Genomic DNA, 15118 nt, shown 5'->3' with positions numbered 1-15118 from the left:
TTAGACTGAGCTGTTTTGTTGGTGTGCTTTTTCAGCCTCTTGCCTGCATCTGTGTGCTTCCCTGCCCTGTCTGTTAGTGGCCTGTGTTGCTTAGAAGACAATTGAAGATAATTACCATTTTTCAATGAAAACCTTTAAATTAGCAAAAGAGCACCTTTTGTGTTAAAAGTTACTTTAGTTTCCAATATTGAAATACATGATATATCATGTAGGGATAAAAGATATGAGTTTTGTTACTTTTCTTCTGTAACCTTCCTTCACAGCTAAAGCAGAGCTATTTTAAAAAGTTATTTTTCAGTGACCTTTTTTACTTTTCTTTTTTTACCCCCACTTCTATATAATTTATAAATAGTCTGAACCAATTCCATGCTTCATGCAGTCACACAGGTCAACAAACTGTTGATCTGCGTGAGTGCTGTGAGCAGGATTTTGTCCCATAAAATATCCTGCATAAATAGGTAAGTATTATTGTCTTCATTTTAGAACTAGAAAAACAGTAGCAGAAGGATTGATTCATAAGTGACTTATCTGAAACAACAAAGAAAGGCATTGTTAAAATCAGGAAGCAATGTGAGGAATTCCTGGCTGCCAGTTTTGGGACTGTGTATAGATAACAAATCTGTAAACATTATACTGGGACCTACAGAGGGGGAAAAATATCTAAGCTGTGAAAAATACAGCTACCTGTACAGGTAATTGCAGGACTTTCTCTGAAACTTTTCTTTGCTCTGCATCTTGCCTGTAAAATGATAAAACAGAAATACAGAATTGAGAGATTCAGACAAGGTAGCCCATATGCACAAAAAGGTATTAATTCACAAAGTTCAGAGCATGAATTTTTGTGGGTTCTAATGAAACTTGGGTCACCCACAAGTATTTTCACATTTGTTTTTACACTTACAAACATAGTACACGAAAACTCAGCAGATCTGCAGGGGAGGTGTTTGATTTAGGATTGAAAATATTTCCTTGCCCCCACAGGCCTGAATGCATTTACTCAAACTATGTAGTGCTTGTGGTTTATTCTATGGCTTCCTTTTAGAACTTGAGGAACCTCGATATAAATGAGATTTTTTTTCCTTCCAGTTTGTTTATCAAGCCTGGATAACTGACCCTAAAACAGCTCTACGACAGAGGCGCAAAGAGAAGAAAAGTTTCGGGAAAGAGAAGCGAAGGCGAAAAGGATCTGGGGATGGTAGGTAACCTTCTCCATTTTAAAAACCACAATATTAACTCTTGCCTGTTGTTCTGGTTGTGAAAGGCAGAGGAGGTTTAGAGGATAAGGGCTCTCAGTGCTGGCTAGGAAGTGAAAAAATTAGTTAACTTTGGCTGGTGCTCTTCTCCTGCACCAACCCAAGGCAAGGTCAGCCATAGCCATGTCCTTCTGTTCTGCATAGCACACTTTGAGGGAGGCAAAAGGGAACTTGCAAGAAATGGAGTTGCAGGAATTGCCCAGAACTTCTGGTAAGCAGGAAGATTGAACACATTGCAGAAAACATCAGCTATGTGAAAACATTTGTGGGAGTACTTGCAATAGTAAATTGTAAAGACATAACTTTATAAAGCAAATAACCTATTACTTAACAGCATTTCTCCAGAAGATAGGAGTGTAAATTCCAGGTGTTTGGCCAGAATGAGGCAGAGAGAGGACATTACCCTTTCACTCCCTTATCTCCTACAAAGGAGATTTTCTTTCTGTCCTGGCATTTCTAGAGTTTATCAGTCACTCCTTTCAATGGTAAAGTTATGTGTATTCCCAGGGAAAGGTGTTGAAGAACTATTTCATGAGGGCATTCCCAAACAGCTGTAGTTCAAGTGGAGTTGTGAAAAAAAATCTAATATCAACATATTTATTTTGGCCACAAGTCCTATCCTGTTCCCTAAAGAAGCTTGAGTTGATATGTGAAGAAGAATATAAAGAAAGGTTTTTCACTTTCCATGTTGCAGTCACTAAGGACCCCAAATATCCACAACCCCCTAAATTCAGTAGATAGCAAAAGGAAAACATACAAATGTTGATTGTGCTTTAATGGCAGTGTAAAATCATTTATACCTCTGAAAAAAAACACTGATTTATAGGTGGTTTATATATCTTGAACTTTCCCCCCACTTTTAGCTAGAAAATAGAAATTCAAAAGCTTTTCTGTTCAATGTAGGTGGGGAAAAGAGGGGCTTAAACAGCCTTAATCAGCTAGATATTTCATTTGTTCAGCATCTTCACCTGTCAGAAAGAAGTTGTATAATTTGGTTTCTGTCACTGAAACTGTAGCTGCATTTATTGAGCATTAGATAGAAGGATGATTACTTTTTTGCCCTTCATTTCTGCCTGTGAATCCACAACAGTCTTCTGCTATAGGCCTAAATAAATGCATTTAGTGGTGTCAAAACCACTCTGCTGCTTCATGTCAGCCTGAAGGTCCCACTCAACTCCTTCAGCCTTGGTGGGCCAGAGGCAGGAAAAGATCAGAGCACTGCTCAGGTTGCCCTTTGCAGGAGATGAAGAAATGAGCTCAAGTGTGAGTCAGCAGAAGGTGAGACTGCTGAGTGTGGCTAAGGAGTGACTGAGAAAATATCTGGGCTTACACGAACAGATGATCTCACTCAGCAGCCTATCTAGTAAGAAAACATCACTGCAAATTACAAGAGAGGGATGGTCATCCATGAACACCTTTACTGACAAGGTTGTCCCTTCCTTTCACTTGAATGCTTTGGAAATGGAAATATGCCTTCTGTTATAGTGGTAGGTGAGGAACTAGTCACTGCTGCTTAGTAACTAGCATTTTCTAGCTTGAATGGCATTGACAGCAGCACTTCTGTAGGTGTAACACTCACTGGTCTGCTGTTGTTTGCAGGAGGTGGCAGTGAGGCGGACTGTGAGGACAGCGAAGAGGAACCTGTCAAAAAGAAATCTGATGGACCAGGTATGAAGGCAGAGGATTTCTCTGCTGTTAAAATGCAATTGTGACCAATGACCTGTCACAGAGACAGAACTGCAGTGATCCACTCTGACTGATGCAGTAAGAGCTTCCTAACTACTGTCAGATTTTTTATTGCAAGATTTACAAGCCTTGAGCATAGGAGCTTCTAGTTCTGGACTATTATCTGCTCCACTCCTCTCTAAATACTTTAGTAAATACAGCTGCCAGCTCAGACTTGATCACTGCTATGTATTGTACTTACAGAACAAGTTAAGCTAGGATTCCAGACCTGATTGCACACAGCCCTGTGTTAAAACCCCCACTGATTTTGAGTATGTTTTAGCAAGGTTAGTATCATGCTTTTCTTGGTACTTATCCATTCAACAAGGCACAGTAATCACCTGTAAAAAAATTCTATGTTCCTGATCTTACATGTTGTCATTCAAAATCAGACTTAGGGCAATTCTGTACAACAGAAGAAATGCCAGCAGTTTTCAGGATCTTGCCCACATTCAAAGGTTTCCTACAAAGAGATTTAACAAATCATAAATCCAAGCTTGGCTCCTTGTTTTTAACTGGAGTAAACAAAGAAAACAGGCTCTTCTTTTAAGTCAATCTTCATCATGGCTTACCTTGAGTGACACTATCAACAAAAGTGGGGTTTTTTCTCTATATAAAATTGTTTCTCACAGTTCCAGTTAGCATTGTGTCCCTGAGTAACTTACAGGGTTGAAGAGGCTAAAAGGATGTAGGAGATATGATTTCTATCTCACAAGAGCAGTGGTCTCAAATAAATGAGCTGCATTGCTATGAGAATGGGGTGGGAGGGGGGTTGGTGGGTTTTTTTATTTGTTACTTACTGGCAGTGCAGTTATCTGTCTTAAAACACTGAAGTGAACCACACAATTGCATCTCTAGGGAGGTACTGTTGGTGGTACACAGGAGTTAGGGGGAAAAAGTGAAGCTTTATAATTAATCTATATTGGATATAATAAATTTAAAGTGCTTTATAAATTCAAGTGTTGAAATACTTTGGCTGTTCCTAGTTAAAATTTGTTGAAGAAGGTGCCTAGAAAAATTAGCCAGTAATTAGTAATAAATCATTGGTATCATTAGTAACCTTATACTGAATCCTATCTCATACTATCAGGCAGAGAGAAGCTTTCTCTGCACAAAGTATTTTTTCCCTTTCTGAAGATGATTAGATGCAATTGATCCCCAAAATATTATGTTTTTAAAGATTTTGAAGAACAGCAAATGTGCCAGAACAGCGACAGTGTCATTAAATATGTATGCTAAAACACCAGGGAGAAAATGACCTTTCAGATTAGACTGGAAGTACTTGGCACTATGCTGAGACTATGCCAGGTCAGTGATGGTCAATAATAAAAATAATTTTAACCTGAGAGCAGTGACTTCTCCTGAAGTCAATAGCAGAAGTTACATATTGGAGAGGAAGAGTGTGGGTTAAGAATATATGCTATATATTTCTGTGTATGTGTGCTGTTCTCTTTTCATCTACTCATAATATTGTCTGGAATTCAAAGGTAATGGATGGTCCTTGAAGTAGAAACAGCTTTACATTTAGTTTTTAATGGCAGGATTTCCTCAGTTTCAAGATCTGAACATTGCATGAATAAAATTGAAGTGGATAGCTCATAAAAATACTTCCAATTCTAAATGACATAGAAAAGGCTGGAAAATATGGCAAAATATTATTGAAATAATTATATGACCAAGTGAAGGTTGCTAAATGCTCTTATGCTCAGTGCTAGCAGACCAGCTCCATGGCATTGCTCAGGTAAAGGGGACATAGTGCTACTTCAGCACCCACTTTCCAGGAAAGTACCACTAAGGACTTCTTCCCATAGTTTCTCTACACATAAATGTGCATGCAACAACTCTGCCTGTTCAGGGAAATCTTCTGTTTATTATAACTTTCCTTTTGCAGTCTTTGTAAGGAGCTGTGCACTCATTCTGCAGAGTTCTGCATGCCTTCTTGTGGTACAGCTAAGAAGTGAGGTTGTTGAGAGCACCATGCATGGCAGATTATTGACAGTTTTCAATTTCTAGGCTGCTTAATCAAAAATTCATCTTTACACCCCGTGCTCTGGGCTTTGGAACCTAGCAGGGACAACTAGCTCTAGAACTGGCTATTGGAAAGAAAACTTTAGTATTTCATAGATTCATGGAATCATGGAATGGCTTGTGTTGGAAGGGATTTTAAAGATCATCTTGTTCCAGCCCTCCTGCCATGGGCAGGGACACCTTCTGCTAGACCAGATTGTTCAGAGCCCCATCCAGCCTGGTCTTGAACACTTGCAGTACTAAACGAGAACTCTAGAGTGGTGTTCATGTTTGGGAGTGGATAAAAAATAAGTTGAAAGTGCTGCTTTTAGGGTGAGAAATACCATTATTAATGATAAATGAACTACTGAAATGAGAAAGTAACTTGAGAGAGATGTGTTGAGTAAAATAAAGCTACTATTGCTGGTATATACCCATAAGCCTTATTCATGGGAAAGTGTACTGTTTTGCCAAAATGGTGCAAGAACAAACTTATATAAATGATTATTTGTCCTAATTGTGCTTGTTGATCTGAAATCATTGATGGCGCAGTGCAGCCTACTTAGATAAACAGAGGCTTTGAAAACAGTAAATACAGAGAAGTATGATTCAAAGTGATGTGAGGTCAGATTCAAAGACTGTTTATGCAGTTTAGACTTTAAAATTCATCTTAGAGATGTTCAAGCACAAAAGGCAAAGTCTGTGCAGAGAGAAACACTCACAAGTAATTAGACACAGAATTGGTTCAGCTCAACACACTGATTGGGCACTTGTTCAGATCACAGGACCTGGGGATGTTTAATACTCTCAGGAGATGCTCAAATCCTTGGGTTTCATTTCACAGACCTGTGCATGCAGTGTCCCTCTAAAATCAGGAACTCTTTATTTGAGTAACAGTTGCAGGACCAAGGACTTAGAGGGTGGAAAAGGGATTCCAGATGATAAGCCTAGGCACACAGTCAGGAAAATGGTCCAGACAGCCAGAAGGCCTCCAGCCATCTTCAAAGATTCCTTAGTATGACAGGGTTTCGCAGCCTGGATTATTATTAGTAGACAATAAAAGAAAAATGAATCTAACTCCAGGCAAAAGTAAAGTAAAAGATATTTGTGTTCATTAACTCTCTGTTGCTTTTGCCCTCCCTTAGATAACATCATCAAGAGGATATTTAATATCCTGAAGTTTACTTGGGTCCTTTTCTTGGCAACGCTGGACAGTTTCACAGCTTGGCTAAACTCCATCTCCAGAGAGCACATCGATATCTCCACCGTGCTCCGGATCGAGCGCTGCATGCTCACCAGGGAGATTAAGAAGGTGACGCCTTCACTCTTTTCTGTCTGCTAATGCCATTTCCAGCCTGGTGAAAAATGAAGGGCTGTCTTTTCGGATCACAGCAATGAGGAGAATTATGAAAATCTCACATACACATGCATTTTAAACATAAGTCTAGACTTTTCTTGCTGCTTGCTGGTTTATTAATGCTTAAATAATAAATTATTTGATTTATTACTTGGACACAAAACAAGTCGGGAAAAAATAATTCTTTAAGAGGCTGATGTAAGGTTTTGGCTGAAAGACTTCTGTAGTCTAGTGTGGTTCTGAAGGGACACAATAGATTCAAGAAGGTAGGAAAAGGCTGGCATTTTAAACAGCTCAAAAACTACCTCAGTTTGCATATTTCACTCTTCTTGTAGATCAGCTTGCACTGGAAATGTCTGACAACATCCAGGCATATATTTCTTCAGTGAGAATGGAGCTATGTGGTCCTTCACAAGCTAGCTGTATATTAGCAAACCCCGTTATTAGCAGAGCTTAATGTTGTTAGTGTAACTAGGAATGTATTTAGATCTTCCAAATGCAAGTAGATGATACAACTCTTATCCTTTAGGCCTGCAGTGGAGCTAGAATGTAACTTGTGCCATCATTTCAGGGTCAGGATTCATAATGGCACCAACATTTACCACTGCAGAAGCAACACACACACAGCTAATTACACAAGCGTGTACACAGACATATCTAATTAAAAACCTGAGTGTCAAATTTTGTTCTTAAGATTTTTTTTTTCACAAAACATCAGATTTTGAGTATTGTAGTTTTAGGATACTGTAGAGGATCAGAGTTGAAGTACTGGAAACTATAATAATTAGTGAAGGAAATACAGGCAATATTTTAGACTACTTTTGTTAGCTGGAAAAAGTCCTTGCGTAAGGCTTCATTATAAGTTAGAAAAATTGCTGCTCAAGGATAGCAATCTCCCCTCTCAATGTATCAGCGGAAGTCAATGCAAGCACTAGTGAAATGAGTTGGATGTGTTTCTGCCTAAAACCAGAAAATTCTCAGTTTTATTCCTTTGATACACCTTTAAAATTCTGATTACAATATCACAGCCAGAAAGATTGATTCTCTGCTCAAATCTGATCTGACAGTTAATAAAACTATCCTTTCATGAATTTGCCTGATTATGAAGTCACAGAGAAAGAGTAAAGGTGTATTTTTTCATGGTTTTCTATCTGTGTCCCTAATTCATGAATAAGTTTTTATTTTGGAACACTAATTATTAAAATCTAGATCAGTTTGTACATGAACTGTTTCTCAAGCTTTTTTTCTGATTAAAAATTCTGCTACTGGCCACTAATAATTGTTCCTAGAGTCAGTAAAGCTATCTAAAAGCGATCCATCAAAAGTTGCTGGAGTGCAGATTGAGTCATGGGTGCAGTCTCCTCCTCATTCCCATGCTGAAGGATCTGCAGAGTTGTGGTGGCTAATTGTAGCCTGAAACCACGTGGGTTGCTCCAGTTTTGTTTGAAAACCAAGCACTTTGGGCCATGGTAGGTTGAATCAAAATCTGATTTGCACTCTGAAAAGGTGGGAGTTTGCTGTTTACTAGGAAGGTGTTTGCAGAGTCCTTAATCTGTTACTTGCCAAATGACGGAAGAAACTGCATCCTCAGAGAATACACCTCCCCCTGGCCATGTGTGTCTACCTCTTCTCTCTTAAACAGGGCAATGTTCCGACACGGGAGAGCATCCATTTGTATTACCAGAACCATATGATGAAACTTTCTGAGGAGTCAGGACTAGACTCCATTGATAAAAATCCAACTCAAGCTTCTGGTTTGCAAGCCTCTGAAAGAATGGACAGTTTAGATTCAGCAGCATCTCATGACAGCATCTCCAGGTATTGATTTAATTTTATTCTGTGAAAGACAGAGAGATCATGCAGTAGATGTAATGTTAGATATTGTCTAAGAACTGATGAACTTTCTAATGTTGAATCCTTTTGATTTGTCCATGCCATCCTAATACTGAAAATTACTATATATTACCATTCCTTTATAGTGATGGACTCACTTGTTGGCTTAACTTCTTTTCCACTGCATGACTACCCCGCTGCTTTTAGTTTCCCCGAGAATTAGGACTCATTGGCATTGATATTCTGTTCCTTGTGAAAAGAAATGGAGGTGCTGAGGATGCTTCTGTGATAATGGTTTAGGATTTCAGACATGTAATTTGGGGAGGGATCATTCACGGTGAATATTCTGTCTTTGTAAAATAAATTGTTGTCTGTTTTCCACAAATCAGAAAAGGCTTTGCATTGAAAGAGGTTCTGCATTTGAAAGAACAAAATCCCCTTTCATATCCACAGGGCAAAAACCATCTGTAGAGCCTGGTTCCCCAGCTGCCATGATTACAGTCCAGCAGAGCTACATGTTTGTTAATCAAATCCCCAAACTAGTTCAGGAAAACCACCTTCCTCATTCTTTTCTGAAAACGGATGCCCTCAAGTCCCTTGCCAAAATTACTGCCTGCTCCTGCTGCTTCGTGCACATAGAGGCACACACATTCACTTCTTCTCTTACAGAGGCAGTCTGTTCCCACCATGTCCCTGGAGTTCTTGACTTATAAGATACTGCAGAATTTGGGGATGAGGGGGAGAAGGGAGGGCTTTGGAAATCCAGCTGTTTCATAATCCCTGGCCTTCTGCTTGTCCCATTCTTCTGTGAACTGTGACAGTATCATATTGCGTTTGAGACTCCCAGCAAAATCAGAAACTTCTGTGTACAGTAAATTATGCATAGCTTTTATTAATGACATAGGAGTAGATGTCAGCAGACTGAAAATAACAAGGGGTTGTCTTCCTTTCTGATAGTATTGAAAAGCAAGGGTAAGAGACTGCCTGTGAGTATTATGCTTCAACGGAATATCCAGAAATTGCTCTTCAGTGAGCACTGGCCTTTGAAAGGTTCATTCCAGTAAAAACACCAAACCTGAGCAAATCTTTCTCAGTGGCTTGTTGCCCAACTGAGCAACACCTTTGTGTTTTGTCTCAAAGTTTTACAGGAGTCAGATGATGTGAGAAAAATGTAAAGTCAAATTCTGTTGCCAGCTCACTTGGACCCAGTTTGATATCTGCAGGGCAGATTTTAACTGCACAAAGTTCAGTCTCACCTAAAGAATGAATAGTAATATAAGTCCTGCTTTCACTAAATAGTTTTTGGTAACCCTATTTACTACAGATAGAAGTTATAAGTACTGTACAATCATTAGCAGGAACTATAACCATAAACAAAAGGAAGCCAATTCCAAAATTAATTATAAATAAGAAAAACAAGTCTTGTAATTTTAATGTATAGATTCTGCCTCTATAATGATATGGTATCCAGTGTTGACCTCAAATTGTGTTTTGTTGGGTTTGGTTTTTTTTCAGTATAACCACCCGTTTTTCACCCTGCTTAAAACACTTGCTTTAAAAGTTTATATTTAAAATCTCTTTTCAAACTCAGAGAATTCCATGGTGATGCTTTGCAACAGAAAAAGTTAAATCTTTCATGTGGATTTGTCATCTCCATTTCCTTCAAAGAGTTCACAGGGTTTATAAACAAAGGAAGAGTTATGACTGATTTCTCTAATCTCAAATTCTCTTTCTGGTAATGAACAATCAAATATTCTTGCACTGAGTATTACAAATTGTGGACATCTGCTATAATAATAGAGGAAGCAATAATGAGTCTGTTGATTGAATGATAATGCCATCTGTCCATTGGGGCACTTTTGCATATCTCTTCAAGGGATTAGAGAAGTACCTATATAGTTTTTTAGAAAAGTGAAATGTTTTAAACTTCTTATGAGTTTATTGATTGATTTTTTTTTAATTGCCCAAACAAGAGCAGGTGGCAGTTTCTATTTTAAAGTAATGATTTCCTGTAAATTAGAAGAGAATGATTAAATCTAAAGCATCCCTGTGATCATGGATCTCAGGTTGCAATGGAAAACTTTTGGGAAGAAGCAGAGGGTTTCTATTCCGGTTATCCTTTGGTTGCACTACTAAAAATTCTGTAGTGACAAAATCATCTAGTGGTCATTAGGTCCCTGAGTCAGGTAAGGACACAGAAATGCTGAAGCACAGAAGTTGTTCCATTATAATATGACATAATACTCAGTGCTCAGGATAGGAATTAGTGTGGGTAAACTCTGAATAGCCAAAGAGAAGAACCCTCCTGAACTGAAAATTTCTTTTTTAATGACATAGTCATTAGTCCAGTCAAGGAATGTTGTCCTTAGCCTGGATAAAGGACAACATTCCTTGTTGAAAGGACTTGTGTGTAGAGTGTCCTTTGTGGTTTTTTTTCTTTTAGTAGGGCTGTCATTTATTCTCAGTCATTTCTCTACACAGTAGAAACTATGAAGTATTCATAGGGTATTTGTTTGGTTTCTCTTCATGTATAAATATTCTCATGTATCCTAAAGGCAAAGCACAAAGTTCATATGGGCCCGGAGAAGGGACTGATGCTGTTCCTTTACCAAGCTTTTTGAGGAACACCACCAGAAGGGATTGGGATCTAGCATGGCAGAGCATTTGCTGCAGTTTGTTTCCATTTGACTGATGACCTGTTTATAGGGTTAAAAACCACTGAATTTCAGTAAGATGATTGGGAACTTACTAAAACTAGTTGGCTGCCTGTCTGGGGCTTTGTCTACAACTAGCAGCTACACACAGGTCCTAGGTCAGATTTCAGGTTATCTAAGGTTTTGTATCCAGTTCAGTTTGTATTGTATTTTTGCCATCACAAATAACATTTTCAGTTCCTCACTCTGTCTTTGTGTAGACTTTTACAGGAGCTAAAGGAGGGAATCCCTTTCAGGGTGTTTAGGAGCACCACCTTTTATCTGTGCTTCCCTCACTAGAAGGGAGAGTGGGGTTTGAAGCAGGGAGTACTGGAGAAGTAATTTTGCCTAGGGAGGCAGAAGGAAGGATGAAAGGAGAGCCCCTGTTTGGACTGGATCAAAGTCCAGTTCAGGACTCAGTCTTGTTAGAGATTGATTGGGATTTTTTTTCTTGGACGCCTGGGGAATGTAGCAATACAGATAGCGCCAGTCAGTAATTACCCGATGGACAGAAAGAAAAAAAAAGAAAGAAAAAAAAAGAAAGGAAAAAAAAAAAAAAAAAAAAAAAGTCATTCACCATTCACCCATTAAGCTGAAAAACTCTTTGTGAAGAGTACATTTGTTTAGCGAAATGGAAGTAATAAACTTAAAATGTTCCTACTCACTGATGATAAAAACTTCTCTGCTATATATGTATGCATATTTAAAATGGATACTTGATCAACTTCATATAAAATGTTTGAACTCAGGGTTTTTAATGAGCATTCAATTTAAAATACATAGTTGTTGAATGAATTTCAGAAGCTAATGCTTTCAGGGTCTCCAACACAAATTAGAAAATTCACTTAGGAAGACATACTTGGATCAAATTTCTGTGATAGGCAACGACTTGAGTCAACATCAGCTTTGCTCAGTGTGAATCTTTCTACTTTGTTGGTGTTCTCATTCCCTCCACATTTGGGAGCATGGTCCTAAACCACATAAAGAATACACAGGCTGGGCTACAGGTGACAACTCGCACACATCTCCTGATACTCAAGGAGACAGTGCAGCTGCTCAGTCAGTAATTACTCTGATGATTCATTCTTCATTTAAAACAGCTTTAAACCAAATGCTGCAGGCACTAGTCTGGACAAATGTTTTTATCTATTGGGATTAATAGATGCTTTTCCTTTGATTTTTCTGGGAACGAGGTCAGAGCTGGCATGTTTGGGAGGGCAGCTGGCATATGTTTCTTCCATTGAAAATATATGAAAGGGCATGTGAATGTAAACAGCTGCTGTGCTTAAGTCCCTTGGACAGTTCCCATTGAACTATGTCTGCATTTAAAATCCTTCAACACCTTATTATTAGGTGTTGCCCTTCAAAAGAATAAACTGAGCCCTTGAGATCTCAAATGACACTTACATAAAACATCTACATAAAAGGCAATAGACAGAAAGGTCATCTGCAAAACTGTGTTGTCTACTTGCTGCCATCTTCCCATATTTTAGCACCAAAACCTCACTGGTAGAACAGCCTGGCTATCTCCCCTGTGCTGCTGAATCACACCTCCAGGACAGACCTGAGCCCTATCATAAACCATTCACTGCGCAGACAGCCCTCCAGGTTTTGTCTGGAGGGCCTTGTGTGCCTTTGTGCACACACAGAAATAATGAAGTGGCTTGTAAGAGGTTTTGGCCAAGTGAACTGGCGGGACAGAGGTGCCCCTGCCATTGAGGCAGTATTAAGGAAAATATTTCACAGTACCTTTGGTATCTTGGTGATTCTTTTCTTCTGTTCAAAGGCCAAGGTATGCTTTTAGCCTCAGTCAAAAAAGATCATCAGTGAGGGTAGGCCTAAGAATAACTGCTTCTTCTCTCCACATATTTTGCTCTTTCCGCCCCATTTTCCAAGAGGCAATAGTTGCAGACTGTAACTTCATGCCAACAGAGTTTTTCTTACTTCATGCTAGCAGACCAAAGGAACGTGGAAATGCCATTGCCCTTCCTTTCTGACCTCTTACCCAATTCTCTGTGCCCATGGACAAACATCATGCTTGCCAAGGAAGCAAATCCCCAGCTGCCAGTGCTCAGGTGTAATACAAATGGAGTCAAAAGAAGAAAAGTAGAGTGTAAATCCTGAATTTTGAGGTCTTTTCTTTTTTCCTTTTATCTGAGAGGCTCAGGCAGGTCACTGCATGTGTTAAAACACCAGTCCACTCAACTCATTTCATTGACATCTGTGTTTGTTGAAGATTTTTACAGGAGAAATATTCTTTTTACCTACCATATGTCATTAATGTATTTGCTTTTTCCCTGTTGCTCTGTTAAATGCTTGTATTTAAGTATGTACTTTCTTTCTCATAACTCATCCACTTTTTTTCTCCAGTTACACATGAATGCTTAATGTATTGTGTCTATCTCTGGTGTCCTGTTGTATTTGATAAGTGAAAGGAGATAAGGGTTTATTATATCTGTTCTTTATTTCAAGATGTGCGTGTTACCAATTTTGAAATACTTTTAAGCTGTGATTGAAATAAATGAAATCTTCTGGAGAGAATCATCAGGGCTTCCTAGTAAATATCAAAATAAAAGCCATCCCATGCAGAGCAGGTTATATTTGGCATGCATTTACTGGCTAAGTAACATATCCGATTTGGCTCTTTGGTTTGGAAAGAAGATTAGCCAATGTCTGACAGCTATTTTTCTATTTGTGGAATATGCGCTTACTCAGTTTTAAGGGCCCTTTTAGGAAATTGGCTTTTACCTGTGTAAAAAGGTTCATCACAGTGTATCAGTAGTAAAACAGAACTTGTACCAAGGAGGTCCCTTCCCAAAACATCCTTGTGGAATCTGGAAATTTCAGGGGTAAACAAACAAAATAAAACCTGCTCACGTATATAAGTCTGTTCCCCTAAAAAGCATGTAGAGCACTATGCTGGTTCCATATCTGCTTGAATAATGAATAGATGACCTTCTGTAGCTGCTGTATGAATTTGACCATGTCTAACCTGTGCATAGAAATGTGTTTTCCTGGTAACTCTAAACAAATCCTTATCTTCTCTCTGAAGCTTTGTTTCTCTGTGCCAGTGTTTAGCTGCATGGCGAGCATATTTGTTTACTGAACTGTGTGTATGGTAATACCATTTGTATTTAACACTGTCTCTATAACTGTGCTGCTGTAGCTGCTACACTGAAGCAACCATGCTGTTCTCAAGGCAGTCAACCCTTGATGATTTAGATGGACCAGACTCTGTTCCTAAAACAAGTGAGCGCGCTCGACCTAGGCTTCGTAAAATGCAGAGCATGGATATGTCCTCCTCATCAGCTGACAGTGGCAGTATAGTGTCAAGGTGCTTAACTCATGCATGCTTTGTTCACTCCTTTACCCATACCATTATTCTGACTGCAGTGTATGTGGGTCTGTGTCTGCAGACACATGGTGTGCAGAGTGGTTAGCGTGGTTACAGGAAGCTTTACTCCCTTCTGTGCTGTGGCACGGTTTTGAGATTCAAAGTCAGGATCATAATCTAGGATTCATTTGCTGTTTCACTTCTTGTTCTGTTTTTTGGGTTTTGTTTTCATCCTCAATTCACGTATTATTAAAGTTGTTCCATAACATTACGCTGGGTGTAAAAAACAGGCTAAAGTCTGTATTTGTTTAGCTAAAAAATTGTCTTATTTTCAGAGTTACTGAGTTGATGCTTGTTCTTAAACTGGAAGCTAGAAGTTAAGTTTCTCAGCTAATCAGTTGTCCTAAATATGGACTGAGATGTGTAATTTTAGAAAGTAAGGCACCATTGTGCCAGTTTTTCAATTTTTATTTTTCTCCATATAGGAAAGATTTTGAAATATGTTTTGATCACCATTGATTTACAGTAAGGTGTTGGAATTAAGAAAGGGAAATAGCTATGAAAAACCAGCAAATAATATTAACATCCAGTGCCAGAGAAAACCGTTCATAACTGTTCATACAGTTTTTAGCAGGCAAACCCCAGGGATTTACATGACATTGGGAAGCAGTGTTTCAATCATTTAATAAATATTATGAATCAGAGATTTTATGTAATTTTGCTTAATTTTTTTTCAACTTTGAAAGTGTTTGACTATTTTTTTGAGTCAATCAGTTTTGAAACTGTGGGATTCTATAATTTTGTACATTTTGACCAGGATGAGTGCTACTGTGAATCCTCCAAACACACATCATTGTAAGTGCTACATGGCCTAATTAAACCTCTGGTACAAATAATGTGATCTAACATAGCCACA

General features: G+C 38.6%; 1 protein-coding gene across 1 annotated transcript in view; it reads left to right on the top strand.

Annotated features, from left to right (window-relative positions):
• PIEZO2 (piezo type mechanosensitive ion channel component 2) overlaps positions 1-15118 on the top strand; it is a 287153-nt gene that overhangs the window by 250044 nt on the left and 21991 nt on the right. The window contains exons 33-36 of the mRNA XM_063396709.1: positions 1087-1195; positions 2853-2921; positions 6131-6297; positions 7985-8160. Of these exons, the coding sequence (XP_063252779.1) occupies positions 1087-1195; positions 2853-2921; positions 6131-6297; positions 7985-8160 (521 nt within the window). The remainder of the gene's footprint in view (positions 1-1086; positions 1196-2852; positions 2922-6130; positions 6298-7984; positions 8161-15118) is intronic.

The sequence above is a fragment of the Prinia subflava genome, chromosome 1 (genome assembly GCF_021018805.1).
Source record: "Prinia subflava isolate CZ2003 ecotype Zambia chromosome 1, Cam_Psub_1.2, whole genome shotgun sequence".
NCBI lineage: Eukaryota > Metazoa > Chordata > Aves > Passeriformes > Cisticolidae > Prinia > Prinia subflava.
Note: the sequence above shows the minus strand (reverse complement) of the source record. Positions and strands in the feature narration are given on the sequence as shown.